Source organism: Trichechus manatus, unplaced genomic scaffold (assembly GCF_000243295.1).
Source record: "Trichechus manatus latirostris isolate Lorelei unplaced genomic scaffold, TriManLat1.0 scaffold00126, whole genome shotgun sequence".
Taxonomy (NCBI): domain Eukaryota; kingdom Metazoa; phylum Chordata; class Mammalia; order Sirenia; family Trichechidae; genus Trichechus; species Trichechus manatus.
In genome coordinates this window covers 5,071,863-5,098,149 of record NW_004444062.1, presented here as the reverse complement: position 1 = coordinate 5,098,149, position 26,287 = coordinate 5,071,863, and the positions used below count along the sequence as shown (strand labels likewise).

The 26,287-nt window shown below is 37.7% G+C and overlaps 1 protein-coding gene across 1 annotated transcript in view; it reads right to left on the bottom strand.

Moving 5' to 3' along the window:
- The window catches only part of SMIM14 (small integral membrane protein 14), a 73,273-nt gene extending 50,242 nt beyond the window's left edge, over nucleotides 1–23,031 (bottom strand). The window contains exons 1-2 of the mRNA XM_004384664.2: nucleotides 22,870–23,031; nucleotides 2,727–2,836 (exon numbers count right to left, since the gene is read on the bottom strand). Coding sequence (XP_004384721.1) covers nucleotides 2,727–2,801 — 75 coding nt within the window. The 5' untranslated portion in view covers nucleotides 2,802–2,836; nucleotides 22,870–23,031. The remainder of the gene's footprint in view (nucleotides 1–2,726; nucleotides 2,837–22,869) is intronic.
- Nucleotides 23,032–26,287: the final 3,256 nt, after the last annotated feature.

Sequence of the window (26,287 nt, the reverse complement as noted above, 5' to 3'; positions counted from 1 at the left end):
ATCATTAGCCATTAGAGAAATGCAGATCAAAACTATAATGAGATATCATCTCACCCCAACAAGACTAGCATTAATCCAAAAAACACAAAATAATAAATGCTGGAGAGGTTGTGGAGAGACTGGAACACTTACACACTGTTGGTGGGACTGTAAAATGGTACAACCCCTTTGGAAATCGATTTGGTGCTTCCTTAAAAAGCTAAAGTACCATACGATCCAGCTATCCCACTCCTTGGAATATATCCTAGAGAAATAAGAGCTGTCACACGAATAGATATATTCACACCCACGTTCACTGCAGCACTGTTCACAATAGCAAAAAGATGGAAACAACCTAGATGCCTATCAGCGGACGAACAGATAAACAAATCACGGTATATCCACACAATGGAATACTATGCAACGATAAAGAATAAAGATGAAGCTGTGAAAAATAACATGGAGGAATCTGGAGGTCATTACGCTGAGTGAATTTAGTCACAGAAGGACAAATATTGTATAAGACCACTATTATGAGAACTCAAGAAAAGGTTTAAACACAGAAGAAAACATTCTTTGATGTTTACGAGGACGGGGAGGGAGGGAGAGGGTTATTTACTAACTAGATAGTAGATAAGAATTAGCTTAGGTGAAAGGAAGGACAGTACACACTACAGAGGAAGTCAGCACAACTAGACTAAACCAAAGCCAAGAAGTTTCCTGAATACAGTCAAACACTTCGAGGGATAGAGTAGCAGGGGTAGAGGTCTGGGAACCATGCTTTCAGGGGACATCTAGGCCAACTGGCATAACAAAGCTTATAAAGAAAATATTCTGCATCCTACTTTGGTGAGTGGCATCTGGGGTCTTAAAAGCTTGTAAGCGTCCATCTAAGATGCATCAATTGACCCCAACCACCTGGAGTAAAAGAGAATGAAGAACACCAAAGACACAAGGCAAGCAGTAGCCCAAGAGACAGAGAGCCACATAAACCAGAGACTTCATCAGCCTGGGACCAGAAGAACTAGATGGTGCCCAGCTAGCACCAATGACCGCCCTGACAGGGAACACAACAGAGAGCCCTGGATGGAACAGGAGAAAGGTGGGGTGCAGAACTCAAATTCTAGTAAGAAGACTAGACTTAATGGTCTGACTGAGACTGCAGGAACCCCAGAGAGCATGGCCCCTGGATTCTCTATCAGCCCAGAACTGAAACAATATCCAAGGCCAACTCTTCAGACAGGGATTAGACTGGACTGTGGGACATAAAGTGATACCCATAAGGAGTGTGCCTCTTAGCTCAAGCAGATACAAGAGACTAAACCGGCAGCTTCTGCCCGGAGGTGAGATGGGAAGGCAGAGACAGTCAGGAGTTGGTTGAATGGACACGGGGAATCGGGTGGAAAGAGGAGTGTGCTGTCACAGTATGGGGAGAGCAATTAGGGTCACATAACAACGTATGTATAAATTTTTGTACAGGAAAAAACGTAACGATCCTCTGGGAAAATTTATAACAGTTAAACTAAAAGTCTTTTTTTTGTTGTTTCTAATGGAAACCTTGGTGGCGTAGTGGTTAAGCACTACGGCTGCTAACCAAAGGGCCAGCAGTTTGAATGCACCAAATACCCCTTGGAAACTCTATGGGCCAGTTCTACTCTGTCCTATAGGGTCACTATGAGTCGGAATCGACTCAACGGCAATGGGTTAATGTCTACAGTAATTTGAAAGAAGTTTTGCCTTATGTTCGATTAAATTTAGACATAACTAACACTCTTTACTTCATAAACGAACAGGAGAAAATGTCTTTTAAAAATTCTCTCCTTGGACTCATCTATTTTTACATCAACTCATCAGAGATATGGCATTTCAAGTGTATGTCTATACCCACAAGGGTTTGATTTAATTTGTAAGTTCTTATTTATTCCTTTTCCTCAAAGGCATTCTTAAGGATAATAAGTAAGTTCTAGCATATGCTGACCTTAAAAGGTATGTTACTCACAAGAAACACACTTAAAAACACTATATAGCCACACCAAGACAGCAGAAAACCTGGTTAGCTACCATTCACCCAAATATGTGAGCACATGTTTGTACCTGCCCTTAGTAACTAGCCTGTGTATACCCTTGTATAAGAGTATTTAAAAACAACAACAAATTGTTTTGACCATTATTAATGATAAAGTATAGTATCAACAGCCTTGCATTTAAGCTTACAGACTAGAACAAGTCTTAAAAACTCTCCATTAAAATCTCACTACAATCGATTCCATGATACTATCCAAACCCTGTTGTTCAGAAAAATGCCTCTATTGAATAATTGATTTGGATTTGGAAATGTTTTATATAGAGATTTTTACTGTCATGCCATATGTTGGAATAGGGTTTGAACCGTATTATTAACAGGAACTATGACTTCATAGCAGTTTACCAAGCAAACAAGATCCATGTAGCTAAAGACAATTTACATTAATATAAACTAAAAAAGGTTGTACACTAATGCATGCTACCTACCCATGATGGCCAATTTCACCAGCAAAAGTCTACCATGAATGAAGACAGTTATCTGTTCTTATCTCTGATAAAAGGACTGCTGGCAAACATTTAGCCACATGACTTAAACTACTGTGGATTTTCAATTATGAAATACTTTTTGGTGACCATCAGATGAAAATCCCTCAATAACCAATATTTACACAAGAAAGAAGGGTACAGTTCAGTTCTGGATAGGACTGTCCTGTTCATCTCACCAGATTGATCAGCCTTCTCATCGCATGTTCATGAGAGCAAACACATTCACAAGGATCGAATCCACCTTCTGCCATGATTACCCAGCTTGATATAACTTGACTGTTTATATCTAGAAGGAAAAATATTATAAGATTACTATTCAGAGTTACTTTCTTTAGAGCTATGAATAATTCATATACTATACAGATCAATAATAGTTCTCTTAAACTACCCTGTAGTAAAGAATGTGGCTTTGCCCAAAGAGAGGTCTAGTCTTTGCCCTCAGCTTCTGGGAGATAATCTATGACCTACCTGATAAGAGTATCTTTGTTTAGAGCAGGGTTGATTATAACATTCTAGGGTGAGGCCAGTCACACCTAATAGTCATAGGGTACCACACCAGAAAAACCACCCATGTGACTTAGGGGTGGGAGCTTGGGGTCAGGTCACTTACCAATCAACCTGGAAACTGAGTTCAACCACTGAGACAACTGATCAATCATGTCTACATAATGAAGCCCCAATAAAAACTCTGGACACCAAAGCTGGTGAGATTCCCTTGTTGGCAATACTCTATGCATAGTGTCACACACTGATTCTCAGAGGGCAAAGCACCCTGAGGACAATGGAAGCTTCGTCTTTTGGAACCCTCCCAGACTCTGCTTTATGCACCAATTCCTTTAGCTGATTTTAACCTGCAATCTTTCCCTGTAATAAACTGTAACTGTGAGCATAATAGCTTTCAGTAGGTTCTGTGAATCCTTTTAGTGAATTATCCAACCTGAGGGTGGTTTTGGGAACCGTATGAACTTGCAGTTGGTGTCAGAAGTGAGGGCAGCTCTTTCGTACTGTGCCCTCAGACTTTGCAGTTTTGCTAACTCCAAGTAACAGTAACAAACCAACCCCCCTGCCGTCGATTCCAACTGATCGTGACTCTATAGGACAGAGTAGAACTGCCCTATAGAGTTTCCGAGGAGCGCCTGGTGGATCTGAACTGCCGACTTTTTGGTTAGCAGCCATTCAACACTTAACCACTACGCCACCAGACTTTCCAGTAACAATACATCTGTGAATTTATTACTATCGGCAGCCCCCAGCTTACAAACATCCAACTTACAGACAACTCGTACTGGCCTTTTAATGTTATGTAAATTTGCCCTCACTGTGAAACAACTGAACCAACCCCTACTGGCAACAAAGTCTTCATCACAATCACCTTCCCTTGTCTCATGTACAGCTTTTAAATCATTGAAAAGGCTTTGAGCCTTTTCTTGCCCTAAGACTAGATAAAAACCATATGTACCTGTTCTTACCTACGAATTCCACTTACAGGAACTAATCTCGTTTGTAACCCAGGAACTGCCTATAATCCTATATGAATTATAAATTTTTCATATGAATTATAAATCTATACAAGTGAATGGCTGCCCCTTCTGCCATTAAATTGATTTCCACCTATGTGAATGTCTTCAGGTGCTCTATGCTGGCCCCACCTCTGCAGATGCTGATGCTAGAGCCCTAACCTGCTCGATTACTTAATTTTTTAACCTCATTAACTCTAATACTCAAACTTTTAAAGCAGCTTTTATCCAAGCAAGAAAACCAGTTGAAGAAAAATGAGTATTTCAAAATGATACTAAGGTTTATCTGGAAAAATTAACATGACATTAGTGAGGAAATAGTCGGAAGGATTCTGAAAAATAAGAGTAATGAATGAGAGACCAAGATGGAGTACTAGTGACCAGATTTATCCTTCTGCCACGAAAAAACCTGGACAAAATACATGAAACAATGGTTTCCAAGATATTGGACATCAGGCAACGAAGAATGGCAATCCGAGAGATGGAAAACAAACAAGGTGGACCTATGACTAATCCAGCTTACTGCCTGGAGGGAGTTTCCAGGCCATGGGTGGGAGTGGGGGAGGCCAGAGCCTGGAGGTATCCCTGAGTTGAGGAAAAGGAGCTTGAAGGTTGATGATATTAAGTAGAGACATGAACGATATAAAACACTCCCATATCAAATTTGCAGAGATGAAAACTATGTCTGACATGAAAAATACACTAGATGGGATCAATAGCAGATTAGACACAGGTAGAAAACTACAGAACTTGAATACCTAACAACAGAAACTATCCAAAATTAAATAACACAGAAAAAAAGGTTGAAATTTAAAAAAAAAAAAAAAAAAATAGAGCATTTGTGAGCTGTGGGACAACTTCAAGTGGTCTAATATGTTTGAATTGTGTATATATTTGTCAAAACTTATCAAACTGTACACTTAAAGCTACATTAATTAAAAAATACTGATACTAAAGATGGAATAGACAGATCAATGAAACAATTTACAAATCAACCATACTTAAATGAAATTTTAGTTCATTTATTCTTTCAAAAAATACTGAGCACCTATACCAGGCATTAGGGATATAAAGGTGAACAAAACTGATACAGTCCTTAATCTAATGGTGTTCACATTCTAACGGTGGATACAGATGCTAATCTAAATATTTTTAAAATTATTACAAACTAATGAATGCTGTGAAAGATAGGTGGGTGCCTAGAGGCTCTAAACTTACCTAGGAAGTCAGGGAAGATTTTACTGAAGAAGTAACTCTGAGCTGAGAGTGAAAGGATGAACTGGAATGCACTGGAGCAAGATGGAAGTGGAAGGTAAAGGGGGGCTGTCAGAGGTTGGAGGGCGTAACAGACACAAAGGAAAAAGCAACGTAACGGCCCTGTAGTGAGTACAACATAGCACAATGGAGGAATTGAAAGAAGGTCACAATGCGCTGGAATCCAGACAGCAAGAAGAGTGGTCTGAAATGTGAACGAAGAGTCTCGGGGAGACAGGCCACACAGGATCTTACAGGCCATGTTCAACATTAGGTCTTTATGTAAACCCCATAAAGCGTTTGACACTGTTTTTAAAAACAGCCCTACTGGCGCGGTGGTTAAGCACTTGGTTGCTAACCAAAAGGTCGGCAGTTGGAACCTACCAGCTGTTCTGCATGAGAAAGACATGGCAGTCTGCTTCCATAAAGATTATAGTATTGGAAACCCTATGGGACAGTTCTACCATCCTATACGGTTGTTATGAGCCAGAATCAACTCAATGGAAATGGGTTTTGGTTTTTAAAAGATTGCCTTGGCTGCACTGTGGAAAACTGGAAAGAAGCTAGATACAGGAAGCCTAGTCAAAATGTTCCTTCAATAGGTCAGTGACAATGGTGTTAGTTTTAGAAATATATAGGTTTTGATGACAGCATATCAAATCACTGGGGGGAAGACAAATCATTCCACAAATGGCATTGGTGACAGTTGATTCCCTATTCTCATCCCTTACCCCAAAATAAATTAGATACATGAATGATTTAACTTTTTAAAATGAAGTTGCACATAAACCCATTCTACTTTCCACAAAACATATGAACATAATTCAGCCAAGTTCTTTGCCACTTTGTAACAAGGATAACCTTCCTTCCAGTGCCCAATACCACATTCACCATTTTAAGGCCTCACCAGAAATATATTTAACTTCCACATTTCTAGCAACATTCTGTTCGTGACAATAGAAGCTTTCTCTACAGCTCTCCTCACTTCTGAGCTCTCACCAAAACTGCCATTTATGTTCACAATTCTATCAACAGTCTCTTCAAGACAATCAAGGCTTTTCCTAGCTTGTGCCAAAAAATTCTTCCAGCCTCTATCCATTACTACTATCCAAAGCTACTTCCACATTCTTAAGTAGTTATTATAGCAGCACCCTACTTCCTGGTACCAAAATCTGTGTTTCCTAGGGCTGCTGTAACAAAATAACACAAAGTGGGTGGCTTTAAACAGAAATTTATTGTCTCACAGTTCTGGATGCTACCAGTGCAAATTCAGCATGTTGGCAGGGCCATGTTTTCTTTGAAGGCTCTGGGAGAAGATCCCTCCTTGCCTCTCTCAGTCTCTTGAAGCCCTAGGCATTCCTTGGTACATAGATGTATTTTCACATGGCCATTTTTCCTCTGCTGTCTGTGTCTCTTCTCCTTTTTTACATGACACCACTCAGATGGACCACCAGCAGCTCCACAGGAGGAAGATATAGCAGTTTGCTTCCATAGAGATGTACAGCCTTGGAAACCCTACAGGGTCGCTATGAGTCAGAATCGACTCGGTGGCAGTGGGTTTTTTACTCAGTTGAATAAGGACTCACCTACTCTGGTATGACCTCATTTTAACTTAAATGATAACATCTTCAAAGACCCTATTTCCAAAAAGGTCATATTCACAGGTATGAGGGTTTAGCAGTTCAGCAAATCTTTTTAGGAGACACAATTCAATCCATAAAGTCATTTATGAGAATTAAACAACTGGGTAAAGAAGAGTAATGAACATATGACTATCAGGCAAAATCCAGCAAAGAAGACTAAACATGTCCTGCTCCTGCTAGGTCTCGGAATAAAAAATTTTACGTATAAATTGAAGTATACAAAACTAATTTTCTCATAATTAACATTTACCCTAAACTATGAATAATTATCTATAATTACAACTGAATTTTAAATTGAACTGTTTTTGTGACCATGAAAACTTTATAATACTTTATAATACTTCTTGTGTATACTTAATTATTAATTAGGGTAATTAATTATAATTATCTTTTTATAATACTTTATACTTTTGTGTGAACTTAAATTTCTTCTCTAACTTTTCTGAATGGAAAAAAAAATTGCAATAAGAGAAAAAGATATGTGCTAAGTGGAAAAAAAAGCAAATTAAAGAAGACTATAAAAAATTATATGTAATTTATAATACATTATATGTATACACACACACACACACACACACACATATAAAGGCTGGAAAGAACTGTGTTATTAACCAAGAGTTTATTTATGTTTGTGAAAGACAGCATCATAGAAAAATATAGGTTGAGAGAGTAGAAAATTTATGAGAAAGCAGGGTTAGAGGACTAGTTTCAAGTGATCCTAGGAAAGTCCTTATAAAATGGTAAAAACAAAAAATTATCACGGACATTTCACTTATCATGAGTAACAATGAGAAATATACTATTAATTCCACAATTACCCAGTGTTCTCCAGAAACTTTTTTGGGATCTCTCTCCCTTTAATTCTACCAAGAAGCTTATAAATTAATTTCTGTTTGAGACAGTGGTATATATAGTAGGCATTTTTGCTCTTACAGTCAAGCATTCAATTATTTTACATTTTATGACTTGGAGTCTCTGGGCTCCTGCTGCTCAGGCTCTGTTGTGGTCCCAGAAAAAAACTGAATCCACAGTCTGGAAAGTCCTTTTTCTTTTCTTTTTAAACAAATCCTCCCTGGCACCTACATCAAAACATAACAGAATAGTGTAATCTGTCAATTTACCCTATACACATGTTGGTTCCAGTCCTAACAAAAAATAAAAATAAAGCAAAACAGTCAGTTCTAACAACCCAGAATTGTTGCAATTTGATTTTTTTTCCCTCAAGGCTCCATTACAAAAATATGTACCCTTATTTAACCTCCCTACTCTTTTGTCAATCCCTAATTTCCTCATTTCTTCAATAAAGGTTAGTTTCCTGGACCTTTTTCCAAGAGCAACATTACTAAGAGATTCATTTCCCTCATAAGAACCGACTCAGAAATCCAGTATGCTCAATCTGAAATTCTTGCGGTTAAGGGGAAAAAAGGATGTTGAATTTCTACATGCTGGAATGCAGAACCTGGAGACGGTTATTCTACATTAAATGATTACACTGGTTCTGTTAAGGGGGAAATATTATCTTGTTTTCCAAATTGTTTACACTATAAGCATTTTACCTTTTTAATCAAATCACACATATACATACATTTATGTAAACTTATACATATGTAAATGTTTGTATATACACGGAAGCAAAAGATTTTTTAAAAATTGCCATTGAGTCAACTCTGACTCCTGGTGTCCCCAAGTGTGTCAGAGTAGAACTGTGCTCCATAAGGTCTTCAATGGCCTTTCTTCTGAGGCACCTCTGGGTGGACTTGAACTTCCAACCTTTCGGTTAGCAGCTGAGCACATTAACTGTTCCGGACCACCCAGGTACTTCTATACCAAAAATAAAAATTAAAGACTGATGCTGAAATTCCCATACTTTACTAACTTCTTAAGGATAAGTCTGTTTACAGAGAGATATGTGTATTTGCAAATAGTTCCAAACCTTAAGAATTTAGTATTTCAAAATAATGATATAATTGGTTCCCTCTGGAAAGGAGGTCTAAGGAGACAGGAGTGGTAAGAAGACTTCTCACTCTACACCCTTTTATGTCTTCTAAATTTATAACATGTGAATTTATGAACTATTAAAAAATATATTAACTTTGTAAACAACACTATAGAGAGCTTCTTGTTCTCCCTCTTACCAGAACCATTAGCTCCACGGACACTTACATCTCAATTTGCTCTTGAACTGTATATCCTAAACTGCCTAAATCCTTCTGTCTGTTCCTGTCATCATTGTTTTTATTGGTTGGCATTAATAAAATATATAATAAAAGGTATTCTAAACTCTATAAGCAAATGTGTTACGAAATGAAGCAAATTCCATTATCAATGAAGAAATAACCAAGAATATGAAAAGACTCTACAAAAGACAATTCTAAAGTCAGACGTTTCAGCCTTTGATCCAAATCTGAGGCAAAATCAGTTTCATAAAGTTTGCCTTTCCCTACCCCTACTCACTCTCTGGTGGAAGCTTTAACAATAATTAAAAGAATCAAAATACTGAAACAACAGAATGTATACACCACAATTAATGCTGGTATAAATGTTTTGTTTTGTTGAGTTTAAAATAAAGGCAAATGGGAATTTATTAATTTTTAAATTTTTAAAAAGCAAACATAAGACAGAAGGAAAAAGACAAGGACCCAGACAAGCTTCATTTTGGAGCTTCTCTTAAGGCACATCAAGAAGAAAATACCTCTGGATGCTTACCATAGCTGGGATGACAAACAGAAAAAAGACGGTGGAAGGAGGAGATGGATGAGAGTGAGTATTACAACCCACTAAAATAAAATTTAAAAAAAAAAAATCATTTTTTCTAGAAGTTTCTGAACATGCCAAACAGAAAATGTATTTATATATTAAAATCTGAATCACAAATAAAAGGGAAAGGGATCAATATTTCAATAAATGGTCCTAGGAAAACCTGCTAGCAATTGAAATGGGGAAATAAAAACTTTCGTTAAGCTCCTCATTCCATATACCAAAATAAACTGCAGATGAATTTAAAAAAGAAGAAACTATAGAACTAAGAACATAACCAACAATAATTCTAGAAAATAATTTAGGTGAGTATTCATTTGACTTTTGAGGAAGGACATCCTAAAAATACACAGAATGGAAAATAACAAATTTACTACATAAAAGAAGACTTATATTCATTAAAAAAAATAAAAAATAAAATTAAAAGAGCAAAAAGAATCCACATTGTGACAGGGTAAAAACCCACATTCCACAAATATGGCTGTCAAAGAAATTATCTTAATAACAGAGCATATGTAAATATTCTTACTGTTAAAAAAGATGGAATCATTCATACACTGCACTTGGGATTATAAACTGTAATAACTTTTCTAGCAATACAAATCCAGAAGCTTAAAAATGTCCATGCCCTTTGGAAAATTCCATTTCTAAGATGCTAAGGAAAATAATCTGAAATACAAAAGATTTATGTACAAAGGTGGTTGGAACTATCTAAGTGTCTGGCTAAAAGAGAATGTTTAAATTATGATACATACTGTGAAGCCATTATGCAGCCAAATGTTTCATTTTCTTTCATAATGACATGGGCAAATAATCACAACACAATGTTGAAAATTTTTTTAAATAGGATATAAAAATAAGCATAGCACATGTTCATGTTTTAAAAAGTACAGAACACACACACACAAAGTTGAAAGAAAATAAACCAAAATTTTAACATTAGTTATCTTTAGGTGGCAGAATTTTATTTCCACTTTGTACATTTATTTCCCAAGTATCATCTAATAATCATATATTAACTCTTATAATCAGAGGAAAAAATTCTGGATGCAGCAGCTAAATCTAGGAAAATTAACTTGGTTTCTTCAATAAATAAATGGAAAAAAACAAAGAACTTTAAAAGATGGCAAGAGAATGGTTACGGATTTAAAAAGCCTTAAGAGGTATCAATCAAATGCCATGTATGGACTGTGTTAGATTCCTCATTCAAACAAACCTACAAAAAGGACATTTGTGGGACAATCAGGGAACTATGAACACTGTTGCATTAGATGACATTTAGGAATTACTAAAATTTTTAAACAAACCACAATGTCAATTATCACACCTAAAAAGAGCCCTTATCTCTTAAAGATTCCACCAAGTATTTTCAGTTATAGTGATATAATGCCTGAGATCTAGTTGAAAATAAACCCATGAAGGGGGAGGTATAGATGAAATAAAGCAGCCATGAGTTGAATAATTGTTGAAGCTGGGTGATGAGTACATAGGGATTCCTTATACTATTCTAGCTTTTAGTACCAAAAATTTCAAACACTATATAAAAGTTTTTTTTTAAATACATTTTTATAAAAATAGAAAACAAAAATCTCCTTCCTCTTCGGCCGATGCAAACATAGGGTTCTTACTGAGAAAGCAGGGTTGAATAGAATCTGGAGAGTCTAAGCTTTATCTTCTTAAATTAGCCCAGGGATAACAAAGGCCCATTCAAAGTTCTGTCTCTCTATTGTGATTTTCAGATAATTTATGATGAATCCATCTTTTAAAATAGTCAGCTGAATCTTTACAGTGATCAAGAATTATATCAAAATTCTTTCAAATTTTAAGAATAAAAATAAAAACCCACACAAGAGCAAAATGCAAAGTAACAATTTAGAAGGCATGCAATTTATAAGACAGAAAATGGAGATGCTGGTCAATGAAATGGAGAACTCAGAAAAAAGCACTCTACCCATTTTTATCTCTAAAAAGCATCAATTATATTGATAGAAGTTCCGTAGTTATAAAACAAAGAAAGTGAAACATATGCCAGAAACTGCTAGAACTGCCCCCATGTCATTCAGGGAACCTACACTAGAGTTTGTTCTCTATTCTTAACCTTATTCCCAATTGTATCACAAAGGAAGTTACTCACCTCTAAAAATATTTTTTTTCTGGAAATATCTATCTGACCCTAAGCCTCATGCTGAGGTTTTTACCTAGCAGACAATTAGAAAAGTGATCAACCAAAATGAGCAGAGATATTCTAAAACTCTGGTTACTTGCATATAAACAGAGAGAACAAAATATTTGTCTATCAATTCCAGTGATACTATTATTATTATACCATATAGTCGTATTATTATAATAAGTAGTTGGGATGAATTTTATCAGATTACCCAACATCTCAATGTAATGTTCAAACCCATTCATATACATTTTGTAACAAACTCAAAACCAATTGTTTTATTCTTTTATCAGAAATGGGTCTCAATCAAACATAACTATACCTAATAATAATTTACATTTGCCTGTAGCTTTACCAGTTCCTTTCACATCCTAACAACAGTCCTTCTGACATAGTCAAAGCAGGAAAATTTAGGTTCAGAGAAGCTAACAACTTTCCCATGATCACATATCTAGTATGTGACAGACCTTGGACAGGAAGTCACATTGTAAATTTCTGGTTGGACTCATCATATATCTGCCAGATATGCCCAATCATGCTAGTTTTTTTTTCACTCTCATAAAGACAATGTGAGCAGTAAAAAAATTAGATAACTATCAACTGACTTCCTATTACTTCTTCCTAATGAAATATTTTATCCTTTTTAAACTACACTTCTATCATTGATGGAAAGTAGACAAGGAAAGGAATCAGATTCAAGTTCCAATCAGTCTATTATTTGTAAAAAATGTGCTAAAGCCTATGTCTGGGAAGAAGTGAAAGATATTTTAAAAACTGAAATGCTGAAATAACCCATTTAGCCCAAATATCACAATTCTCTATGCTTAGGGGTTAAAACCCCCTGAATCCTATCATGACCAATTTTTAAAATCCAAATTAAAAGTTAAGCAAATATAGTTACACACTTCTTACACTGCTCCCTATGCTGATTCTAAAGACCAAAAACCTACTGCCATCGAGTTGATTCCGACTCATAGCAACCCTACAGGACAGAGAAGAACTGCCCCATAGGGTTTCCAAGGAGCAGCTGGTGGATTTGAACTGCAAACTCTGTATTCTTCTATCCTGAAGTAGTCACAAAAGTAAAACTACCTCTGAAATTCTTACTATAATTTTTTTTTGTAGTTTAAGAAAAATATCCAAAGACGACCTTTAGGAACCTATACTATTCAAAACAGCAGGCTGGAAAGAATGACAACTTTTAGTTTCTATAGAGTGGAATGGGCACATATAGAAGCAACAAGGTCAGTCAGTACAGCCAGGGGGGTTGTGTAAAATATTATTGTACCCATACCCACTGCCATCGAGTCGAATTCTGACTCATAACAACCCTGTAGAACAGACTAGAACTGCCCCAGAGGCAGCTCCTGTCCAGAGGTGAGATGAGAAGACAGAGAGGGGTTAGGAGCTGGCTGAATGGACAAGGGAAATCTGGGGTGGAAATGAAGAGCGTGCTGTCACAGTATAGGGAGAGCAACTAGGGTCACATAACAATGTATGTATAAATTTTCGTATGAGAGACTAACTTGAATTGTAAACTTTCACTTAAAGCACGACAACAACAAAAAAAAAGAACTGCCCCATAGGTTTCCAAGGCTGTAATCTTCACCAAAGCAGACTGCCACATCTTTCTCCCGCGGGGTGGCTGGTAGGTTTGAATTGCCAACCTTTCGGTCAGCAGGCAAGAGCAAATATATATTAGAGGGTGTAAAATCTTCATTTATTCATATTCAACAAATCGCCAACTTCACAAGTGTACTAACAACTTTGGAGATGCAGCAATCCTCATTCATTCATCTAAAGAGCAAAGAACTGAAGCCCAGTTCTTTAATGACTTGTCCAAAGTCACACAGCAAGAGGTGGGATTCAAATCAACCTCTGAGTCAGTCTTTTGACTCTCACTTCTCCTTTCCTTCCAAAGAAGTACCTAACAAGTCCTCAGGGGACTAAGTAACAGGAATTAGAGTTCAGAGGTTATATAGAAGAAACAAAATGCAGACCCTAGCTCCAAAAGCTAGCAATGAAGTTAATTATTTTTAATTAATACAAAACAATATAGTTACATACCAACATATATTAATTATGTAACATAATTATATACCAGTATATAATTAACAGAGTCCTTGGCTGGTGCAAATCCTATGGAGCAAAGTTCTACTCTGACACATACAGGGTCAATGGCAACTAGTTTATATAATTAACGACCAAAATAAATGTTACAAATGACTTCTGTGAGGCTCACTCTTTCTGCAGAAAGCTCAAAACTGAAGGAGAACTTTCTTTCCTTGTCTATGTCATTGCTACTAACAGCTTAAGTTCTTAGTCACCAAAAATGACCTTATCTCTGTAATTCTTCCATTTCTCTGCAGCATATGATTCTGTTAAAGGCCAACCCCAGGGCTGCCACCAGTTTTCTGGAAATTCTCAGTTACTATGACTCTATTTTCCTATCTGAGACATTACCTTCTCTTTCCTCAGTGACTCTTTATTCCTCATCTATGTTTGATCATATTCCAGAAATCAACTTAGGCAACACTTGCTGAGACACAAGATAGCAGAAAGAATATGTCCTAAATAAATGATTCAAGTTATGGCACTACTGAGAAAGGGATAAATTACCCTTGGCCTCTCTTGTGACTTTGGTTTCTCTACCTACCTACAAAACAAGATAACTGAAACTATTCATTTTAAAGGGTTGCTGCAAAGATCATGTGAGAATGTGTAAGAGTGCTTTTTAAACTGTAAAATGCTGTGGGCCAATTAAAGTCTACAGTATCTTCAACTCCCAGCCCAGAGTTTGCACTGTATACAGTTTTGGAGTGCTTGTGTTCCCCTGGGGCCACAGCTATCACTCTGGTCCATAAAAGGAAAAAGAGAAGAAGAAAGAAGTCTTCTATTCTAAATCTTGGTCCTTCTAATTTCCGGTCATTCCCTGGCTGTACCTTTGTCTTCTACAATCTGAAAGATTCTCTCGGCACCTGGTCAAGGTCTGGGAGTTCATTTATCATAAACAGTCAAAGAAAAAACTTTCTTTTGTTTATATTCAGCATCCTAACCGAAAGTTTCATATTGTGAAAATGTTTTCTAAAATCTCTACTCAAAAGTACTTATTAGTTATATTCTAAATTTTAAAAAAAAATTTAATTCAGAAAATAAGACTTTTTCATAAGTTAGGAAACAGAAGAATTCAACAGAAGATATAAAAATCCTGCACACCCATGTTCATTGCAGCACTATTCACAACAGGCAAAAGGTGAAAACAAACCAAATGTTCATCAAAAGATAAATGGATAAACAAAATGTAGTATGCACATACAATCGAATATTATCCAGCCATAAAGAGAAACGGAGTTCTGATACATGCCACAACATGGATGAACTTTAAAAACGTTATGCTAAGCGAAATAAGTTAGACACAAAAGGATAAATATTACATGGAATATCTAAAATAGGCATAAGCGTAGAGACAGAAAGTAGACTGGTGGCTACTAGGAGCTGTGGCAGGAAGAGGGGGCGGAGTTGGGAATGGGGAGCAATTACTTAATGGGTATACAGCTTCTGTCTGAGGTGATGAAAAAGTTTTGGAAATAGATAGTCGTGATGGTTGTACAACATTGTAAATGTGATTTAAGTCACTGAATTAAACACTTAAAATGCTTAAAATGGCAAATTTTATGTTACATGTATTTTACTACAATAAAATTTTTGAAAAAGTCATTTTCATAGCTGTATTACAAGATACTGGTGTGTTCTGAAATTATGAGGTACATCACAAGTAATCTTACTAGTCTGAACACTTAACATCATTCAAATACTAAATGAGAGCATAACCAAGGCTTTCTCTTGATAATATCACTTATTCACCTCCTAGTCTACATTTTTTGAGCAGCAAAGCAGCAGCATTGTGGCTCCTGCTCTCTGAACTCATGGAACTCTTACCCTTGCTACAGCCTAGATGACATATCTGCACATAAATGCACATACACGCCATTCATCATGACAGGAAAAATGCTTAGAACCACTATGATAAAGAAAATTTATTAAATTTCATAAACACTATAGATTTAAAAAAAATCTGTTCAATATTTCAAGCACGTCAGTTTCTTATCTTTACTAAGAGTAAGAAGGCAAGAAAATACAATGTAAAATATGTAAAAAGTAAACTTGTTTTCAAAAAAGTATGTTGTAAGATAAAACATGATAGCAAGGCATGAAAATTGGTCTCTATTCCCCTGGAGCAACAGAACAAGGAGAGTCAAGAAGAGGGGGAGATGGAATGTGTAGCTAATTGCCTCCTTGCCAGGAGACTAGAAGAACTGGATGGTGTCCTGCTACCATTACTGTACTGAAACATTTTGATCAAAGATTCTATAGAAAAATTCTGATCAAAAGAGGGAATATGCAGAAAAGAATTTCAAATTCTCACAGACTCCAGACTTTCTGGAGCCATGGGGCTGGATGAACCCCTGAAGCTACTGCCCTGAGATAATCTTTACAACGTAAATCAAAAACACCCCCTGAAGTCTTCTTAAAACCAAACAATAGTTCAGCTGAACTAGTAAAAAGTATCTGTCTTGAATATTATGCTCTTTTAAGAACTATCTATATGGGATCAAAGTGACAACAGCAACTTGAAAGATTAGACAGGAACCTTGGGGGCAGTGAATTTATGTTAATGGGGGAGGAACAACTCAGGAAAGGAGGGTGAGAATGGTTGCACAATTTAAAGAATCAATGTCACTTAATTGTACATGTAGAAACAGCTGAATTGGTGTGTTTTGCTTCGTATATTCTTAACAACTAAATAAATTTAAAAAAGAAAAAGCATGACAGCAATCAGAACACTGACCACTAAGTCTGGTGTATATAGCAGGAAGATGCTTACTGTATCCCTAACTTGATTTGAAGCATCTTTAATAGCTGTTAAATTTTGATAGATCTTCGTCTGTAATACTTGTCAATGAGTACAGTCAAGCATAAACCAGTTTCACTCTGTATTTTACAAAGCTGAAATGCACATCTGTGCCTTGGACCAAAATATAAAAATACAGGAAATGAAAATTCTGTATGAAAAGAAGCAGTGAGAGGTAACGTTCTCCAAAACAAAGCACTGAAGTTTAAAATGTTATAAACAAAACATATGCCCTACTATAAACCTAAAAAATGGTTTTGTTTAGAAAAAAATAATTTTTCCAAAGAGTTGTATCTTTTTTTATTTTAAAAGCAATATACACTTATGGTTTAAAACACTCTAATACAGAAAGGTTAAAAAACTGGGAAGTAAAAGGCATTCTCTTTTCCTCACTCTCTGTTTACCTCTGAAAAACTTTTATGTATAGTTTTAGGCATATGTAAGTATATGTATGCTATATGTACTTGTTGACTTAAGATTAAAACCACTCCATTTCAAACCATTAAAAAATCTTTAATATGACTTTTTTATAATTAGACTGGTTGCTCTGACTTTTCAGAGCTTGGATGAACTATTTAAAGCCATGACTCATTACAATATTATTCATAACAGTGAAAAACTGGAAGCCACATTCATGCCCAACATTAAATGAAAACTTGCAATAAATTAGTTTATTCAAAGTATCTTGTAACATGCAGACAGTTAAAATCACACTGAGAAAGTTTCTAAGGCCATGGTAAAAATGCCCATTATGTTAAAGCAAAAATATCAAGATAACACCCTTATGTGGATACTATATCTCAATTGCACCAAAAATGAATTTACAATAAATAAAAGACTGGAAGGAAATATGATTACAGGCATGGCTTCTAAATGAAAGGAATATAGATTTTTTTTTTATTGTTGCTGGTTTTATACATTGTTATTCTTTGCAACTTTTCAATAACAAGTCTTAAGAAAGAAAAAAAATCAGGGGCTATTAGAACTGCATATCTGACTTAGGTTAAAATACAAAAAAAAAAAAAAAAAAAAAAACACCTAACTTGTTGCCTTCGATTCCGACTCATAGCGACCCTATAGGACAGAGCAGAACTGCCCCATAGGGTTTCCAAGGAGCAGCTGGTGGATTTGAAGTGCCAACCTTTTGGTTAGCAGCCATGGCTTACATTCTCTCTTAACCACTGTGCCACCAAAAATTCATTAAAGCAGTTCACCTGGAGTGTTGATTCATCAGTTAAATATACATAAGGAAGGTAAAAGGACTAGTATATATGCTCCGTAAATAGTAACTGTCATTATTATTGATATTCAGGCAGATAATTATTTTTTAATTTCATACTCAAATTACTTCCAGCCCTCATTCATAATGGCTTTGGATGGACACAAACTGTTCTTTATCCTAAGGCAGGTCTACAGATATGTGCCCACTAAAGACAGAAACAAAGATTCATACAGTTAGCAGCTGTTGTGTGTGACAAACATGAATATGCACATGAACACATCACACACACACACACACACACACACACACACACACACACACACCCTCTACTTTTAAGCCTGTACTAGTAATTGTCTAAGAAGTTTTATAATCTTAAAAAATCCTAATATAAATCACATTGTAAAAAAGCACAGTTGGGATTGCTTAACTTTTCTACAAAATCTTTACAACATGTACACTGATAGTATTACTATTTATCATTATCAATTTTAGACAATTTAATTTTGTTTCTTAAAGTTTTTGTTCTAAGTCTTATTAAATTATATGGGAAAAATCATTATAAATAATTCATTTTACCAATGCAGTTCTTTAAAGACAAAGAAAAGCCTCAACTTTAATCTTTACTTTATTCCATCAACAAGACTAGTGATTGCCTAATTGGTCCTCCCTGACCTCAAGAGTCTCCCAAACTAATAGGGCGACAGCCAAAGATAAATATGGAAAGTGAAATGATGGGAGACATACACACGGCCAAGATAAATATGGAAAGTGAAATGATGGGAGACATGCATGGCTATTTACAAAAGCCTGGGATGGGTTAGGAAAAGAGCTCTGAAAAAGATCGTGTGTGACCTGAGTCTCCACAGGTAAACAGGGAGTTAGCCAGGTTTAAAGAGCAGGAAGAAACAGTAAGGCCAATCATTACTTCTCTGGATTGAAGTCCCCTCAAACTCAATGCAATCTTAAAATCATCTGGAAAAGGGTCCTGCAAAGAGAAATCTCTGTAGTTTATGATTATCCACAGGTAATCCAACAAGTAAAACACCCAAGTTAATGGAGAAAATGCGGGAAGAATTCAAATGACTGTATGAGCAGGTAGAAAGTGATAGATGGGTTTTTGGTGTGGGAAATGCAAGGTAATACATATACAGAAAATATACTAAATTTACTTAAGCCTGGAAGGTCAACAAAATAAAGCAAGAAGACCTGGGAATCTTTGTAGAATGTTTCTTAAGATCATCTCCCTTAACTGCTGTGCAAAAAGGCCAACAAAGCAACAGGCTTCCTTAAAGACAGAACTGGAAATGGTACAGAAAATGCCATCTTATCCTTAAAAAAACATGGCCTATTATAACTAAACTGTGCAGTTCTGAATGTTGTAGTTCACAGGTAAGGTAGAGTGGTTAAGAAAACAGTCTTAGATTCAAATCAAATTCTGCCACTTATTATGTCTCAGCTCCTTTATTTTTAAAACATGAGTAGGGATACCTACATCTGAGCTGTTCTGCAGTTAAATGAGAAACGTGTTAAGGGTTCTTTGCATAGTACCTGACACAGTTTCAAAAAATGATAGTTTTCATTACTACTATAAAGCAAGAAGCAACATCCCAGAGAAAAGCATTAAAATATTGAGACACCCTGAAACTTTAATGTACATTAAAATCACCCAAGGGACTAGCTGAAAATGCAGATTCCTGGGACCCATTCCTCCCAGAGTCAACTCCGTAATTCTGAGGTAGAATGTGGGTGTTCTCTGAATTAAACATCAAAAATCACTTAAGAGAATCAAGACACTGTCCTATAAAAAGGGGCTGAAAATAAAGGCTCTTCCACAGAAAGAACTGACCTAAAATAGACATGTATGTTCAAAAGGAATGCAGACATGTTCAAGTTTATTCATTCAACGAACATTCACTGAGTATCTACTACGCAGTGAAAAAACAGACAAGTTGCACATTTTCACAGAGCTTACTTCTAGTGCAGAAGGGATATTTCAGACAGTGATAAATGTTGTGGAGAAAGTAAGAGGACTGAGAGATAATTGAGGGGCAACCTCCTTGAAGAGAACTGGGAGAAGAGTATTATAGCCAGAGGGTACAGCAAGTGCAAAGGCCCTAAGGCACGAGAAAGCTTGGCAAATTCTAGAGACAATGCCAGTGGGGCTGCAACACAGAAAGAAAACTGATGTGGCCAAGCTGCACGGTACTGGATTGGGCAGAGGCATACAAGGTGAGATAGAAGGCAGTGCCAAAACATGTGGTACCTGGCCAGCCTTGGTAAAGAAGCTGAATTTTACTCTGAATGCAACAAGAGACTTTATAAAAGGCAGTAACATAATCTGTTCTCCATTTTAAAGGACATCTTACGCTATGATAAAAGGAATGCACCATATAAAGCTAAAGTGGAAGCAGAGAGACCCAGGAGGAGGTTACTGCAGTAGACCAGGTGAGAGACAGTGACAGTCTGGCAAGGTGGTAGCAGTAGGGATAGAAAAAAGTGGGCTAATCTAAAATATATACAGAAACAGTATAATTAAAGGCAAATCAAAGAGAAAGAGCTAAGCAGTAAGCATCTGGGATTCACTACCCAAGAGAATCAGAATTAAAATAGACATTTAAAGGTTTAGGTAGACCCAAGGTGGATTATTAGCAGACTTAGGAAACTTCGTGGTACCTATTTATCCTTCGAAGTTGAACTGAAAGAGGGCATTGCCTTCAATAGCACTGGACTAAAAACAGGCACATACTCAACACTCAATGTTAATAAAGTATACTGTATTATGTTTTTGCAAAGTAAAATCTTCTAGGACCTTCTGACTGCCAGGGCCTGGGCAGTTGGTCAGCATTCAGACCACAGTGTAGCTATGGAACAGAACTAACTAGCCTATATCTGAATCAAACCACTTAATTAGCAAAAACTTTTTAAACTTCCACATTGGCAACTTAGGCTATTCTGTGCCTGTTCTCTCAAGAGTTAAACAAGCAAAGCCCTACTTTGCCACATAATGCATACTAATTTCTTAAATCTTACAATATCATCATTTTGGGAAATTTGGGAAGAAATCTTTTGAAATTACGATTTTATAAATTATGACTTGCCAAACATACAGTGAATATGTCCTTAAATTAAGGTCAAAACATCCAAATCTGCAAAAATTTTAATTTTGTTACTCAAAAAAGAAGTACTATTATGTGGAAAAGTGGGTTACAGAAAAACATACGCAGTATGCCATTTTTGAATAAAATGTATAAATGCCAAAAAAAGTCTAGAAGGACATAAACCACTAACATTTTGGTGATCTCTGGGTGGCAGGATTATTGACTGACTTATTTTCTTCTTTTTTCTTATCTGCTTTTTCTACGTTTTCTCCAATTATCACAAATTATTTTGTAGAAGCAAAGATATTTAAAGGTAGCATAAAAGCAAAAAGCCTAAAACGACAAAATTCAAGAAAATAATTTCTTTTGTCCAAATCAGAATTCCAACAGTGGTATTAAGAACAACTACCTCAATGGCCTACACAGGAGGAAGAAATTTGTTAACAAAGAGGTCTACGTTATACCACAACATGGACGACCCTTCAAGAGAGTAGTCTAAACTCATAAGAACTCTTTCTGGATTTGATAAGGGGTAATCAATTAACACATACTTCTGTTTACTATAGAAAGACTTCAATTAACGAGTTCTCTGGGAAAAATGTTCTTTTTTTTTCCCAAACCACATTAGGTCAAACAGGAGGCTTGGTCTCTGATCTCCTTAGTGCTGTCCAGAGGCGAGCAAGTTGGCAGGGTTCTCGGCGGGCTACACTATGGGAATCTACGTGGCCAGTCGCGTGAAGTGGAAGAGAACACAAGCTTTCTACAATCTCCACATCACTGGGCAGCGAGAACGGCTCCCACGGGTCTCAAGACTACACCACCTGGAAGGCCTTACCCCTACCAAATTATTGGTTTGATAGCTGCCAACTGTTTCTGACAATAAAACGCAAAAAATGGGAAGGTCTCTTCTACAAATGTACGTTATTACGTGCGTGAAGCTCATTCGACCTTCTGGACGCAAAACCAAGACATTCTACTAACGCCACATCCTCGATTTTGCAAACTGAGGCAACTAAAAACATCGTGCTGATTCTCTACAGCTAACAAACATCACATTGGCTAAAATCCTAATACATACATAAGCAGCCACTTTGAAAAACTTTGGTTTTAAACAGCAATTTGGGACTTCAGGTACTGCCGGTACCCAGTTTATCGCACATTATCTGTTCCAATGTGAAAGGCTGCTCTCTCTTTACTGAATAAACAGAAAAAGGAATCCTTTAAATTCGCAACACAATAGGGGCTTGAAAGCTTTTAAGGCTAGCAGCTTTCCTGTCTCATCAATCACAACAAAGGACGCATCCTAATGCCTTCATCATACCCAGAAAGGGCTGACGAACAGGAGGTAAATGTTATAATGTGAATTTCAGGGTTCGTAGTTTTTTTTTTTTTTCCAGCCACGACTCTCCCTCTTCTTTTTACCCCATCAAACTCCTCCTCCCGAGGTGACTATCTTTCTCTAAAAATAAAAACCATCGTGGCTACCGTCGACGTTCCTCCCAAGCCCCGACTCTGGCTTCTTGGAGGGAAAAGACCAATTGCAGACTCTCAGCCTCGCTCTTCGCCGGGTGGCGCCCGCTCGGCAGCAGCGGTTTTCTCTGGGGCAGAATCGCCGGGCCGGTGAACCACTTAGCCCAAGAAGCAGACCCGTTCTGCCGCAGCCGTCAAAGCCTGAGGAACCCCAAGGAAAAGCCGGTGTAAGGGGAAAGGTGGGCCGGCGAACGGCGGCGAGAGAGGAGAGACACTCACCCGCCCAGACAACAACCGACGGGGCGGGGAGGGTGAGGGCCGTGACCAAGGCTCAGCAGAAAGACCGAACGGTGCCTCTGGAAAACTGCGGCCGCTCCGGACGCCCCCACTGCTGCTGGGCTGCCGCTGCTGCTCACCGGCGCCGGCGTCCTCCCCCACCTCTGTTTTGATCCGATTGGCCACGTCACTCTTTACCACGAGACCCGGATCTGCCGGCTTCCGCGGGCGGCGGTGCAACAGATTGCAGCTGCTCGAGACTCCAGCGGTCCTTTTTCCGAGCATGCGCGAATACCGCGCCTGCCCAATGCGTCCGGGGAGGCGGGGCCGGCGGGAACCGCTTCGGGCGCTCGCTGCAGGCTATGAGTTGGCGCGCGGAGCTGGAAGCGCGAGGTCGGTAGTTCCGGTTGGGAGGGGTAGGGCGGGGGATTGTGACGATAAGAGTGCGAGGCAACGAGTTGTTGAACTAAGGCGGGTGTCCTCGGCTGGTGTGGACAGCAGTGTCGTTTAATATGCTTCTCGCTTTGCCTGAGCTGAAGGCTTTTATCGACAGATGTCTTTAAAATACCAAAGTGGAGGTGGACACAAATTGATGACTGCTGAAATAGGGTACCCCTGTAGAGATTGTGTTTTTAATCCGTCAGGCCCAGGTGAAAATTGACGATCGAGGATTTAGTCTCAGTGTCGGAAAAGTGTATCAAATGCGGCATTAATTAATCACCCACCCTTCACCCTCACGAATATTTTTGCACCCGGAAGATGATTGAAATTAAACTGAAGACAAATATTAAAGGGAAGATGTCATCAAAGATGACTGGCTGAGAAGTGGGGAATGGGTGCTGTTAGCTTTGTTACTTTGGTCTTAGGGGTTGGAATAAGGACGCCTCGTTTGTGGAATAAGAACCTCACTTCTATTGGACTGAGTTGGTGCTTTCTACTCCCCCATTCTGGCTGCCTAGTCTCCACGCTAAACCTTTGGCGCCGAGGAAAATGTTTCAATATAGGAAAGCTCAGGAGTACCTTAAAGTTTTCTTAGATCCGTGAATTGACAAACTAATTGAAATGGATCAATGGTTAAATAAAAATGGGAGTCCCAAACAGATTTCCCAAAGGTGCCCCTTTGCCTATCCTGCAGGAGAGGTGAAAGTTGGCTGTAAGAAATTGTCTTCCTTAACTCTGACTTGATGACCTTTTCTCCCACCCCGACGTCTACCTCAGCTATTTGGTTAATCACCTCTCAAGTCAGTCATCTTCAGCAAATTAGTATAATCTGCAAAAGCTTTTTAATTAAAGTGGATACTGAACTCAGGTAAAAGTTTCTGGAAAATTAAAGGTTTCTGGTAAAACCTGAAGTGTTTCCTAGATAATTAACAGATATTACAAGCAGGTAGGAGTCAAGTTTCCTGGCCCTTAATCTGCAATCTTGAACTCTGCTTACTCAAAGTCAAAGAGTTTGAGATGGAATCTAGTGCCCTAATGAAATTTATGGACAATGACCCTCTAGCAGAGGGTCTGTAACTTGTGGAACTCTTAAAAGAAAATCTTGTATGCTTGGGTGCACTCATGTATAACAGTGGCTGTTTGAGACCACAGCTGCTGTTTAAAAGAGGTGTACAGTACAAAACTAGAATTGTATATGTTGTTGCAGAATTACCAGTACTCGTTTTATGAAGTAAACTATGGGAAAATCAAGATGTTAGGATCCTTGGTAGTTAGTCTCCAAGATGACCCCCCAATGAGCCTCACCTGTTGGTATCCAGGTTTGTTCAGTCTCTTCCCTCTTTGACTCAAGGCTAGTCTGTGTGACCAATAGAATACAACACAAGTAAAGGTGTGTGACTTGTGAGGCTAGGTCATAAAGGGGCACTGGTTGTAGTTTTTCACCTTAGTCTCTTCAATTGTTTATCCTGGGGGGAGCCAGCCTCCAAGATGTGCTACTCAAACAGTCCTATGGAGTGGCCCACGTGGAGAGGAGGGAATAAACGCCTTCACACAATAAACAAAAGCCAAATACTAAATTAAATGGGAGATTAAAATAGATGAAAAGATGTTCCTTTCCTGAGATGGTCTTTAATCTAGGATCAGCTCTGACTAAAGCTCCTTTGGCTCTGGAAGGGAGGATATGCACCTTGAGGAGGAAACTTCATTGGAAAGTAAGGTAGAATGTCAGGGATGCTCTGGAAGGTTTTAATATACTTCTGGATTGGGACCTGGTCAGTGACAGTCCAGGCATTAAGTTAAATGGTACAATGCTCCATAAACAGTAATGAACTACTGTTGTTTTTGTTGCTATCGTTAGGTGTCGTCAAGTCGGTTCCAGCTCATAGCGACGCTATGAACAACAGAACGAAACACTGCCTAGTCCATAGCGATCCTCATAATCATTGTTATGCTTGAGCCCATTGTTGCAGTCACTGTGTCAATCCATCTTGTTGAGGGTCTCCCTCTTTTTGGCTGACAGTCTCCCTTATAAGCATGATGTCCTTGTTCAGGGACTGGTCCATCCTGATAACATGTCCCAAGTATGTGAGAGGAAGTCTCACCATCCTTGCTTCTAAGGAGCATTCTGGCTATACTTCTTCCAAGACAGATTTGTTCCTTCTTCTGGCAGTCTGTGGAATATTCAGTATTCTTCGCCAACACCATAATTCAAAGGTGTCAGTTCTTTGGTCTTCCTTATTCATTGTCCAGCTTTCACATGCATATGAGGCGATTGAAAATACCATGGCTTGGGTCAGGGGCACCTTAGTCCTTAAAGTGACCTCTTTGCTTTTTAACACTTTAAAGAGGTCTTTTGCAGAAGATTTGCCTAATGCAATGCGTCATTTAATTTCCTGACTGCTACTTCCATTGGGGATTAATTGTGGATCCAAATAAAATGAAATGCTTGACAACGTCAATATTTTCTCTGTTTATCATGATGTTGCTTATTGGTCCAGTTGTGAGGATTTTTGTTTTCTTTATGTTGAGGTGTAATTCATACTGAAGGCTGTAGTCTTTGATCTTCATCAGTAAGTGCTTTAAGTCCTCTTCACTTTCAGCAAGCAAGGTTGTGTCATCTGCATATTGCAGGTTATTAATGAGTCTTCTTCATATAGTCCAGCTTCTTGGATTATTTGCTCAGCATACAGATAGAGTATCAACCCTTTCTTGATTTTAAACCACAGAGTATCCTCTTGTTCTGTTCAACGACTGTCTCTTGATCTATATACTGTACATGAGCACAATTAAGTGTTCTGAAATTCCCATTCTTCGCAATGTTATCCATAATTTGTCATGATCCACATAGTCAAATGCCTTTGCGTAGTCAATAAAACACAGGTAAACATATTTCTGGTATTCTCTGCTTTCAGACAAAATCCATCTGACATCAGCAATGATATCCCACATTCCATGTCCTCTTCTGAATCTGGCTTGAATT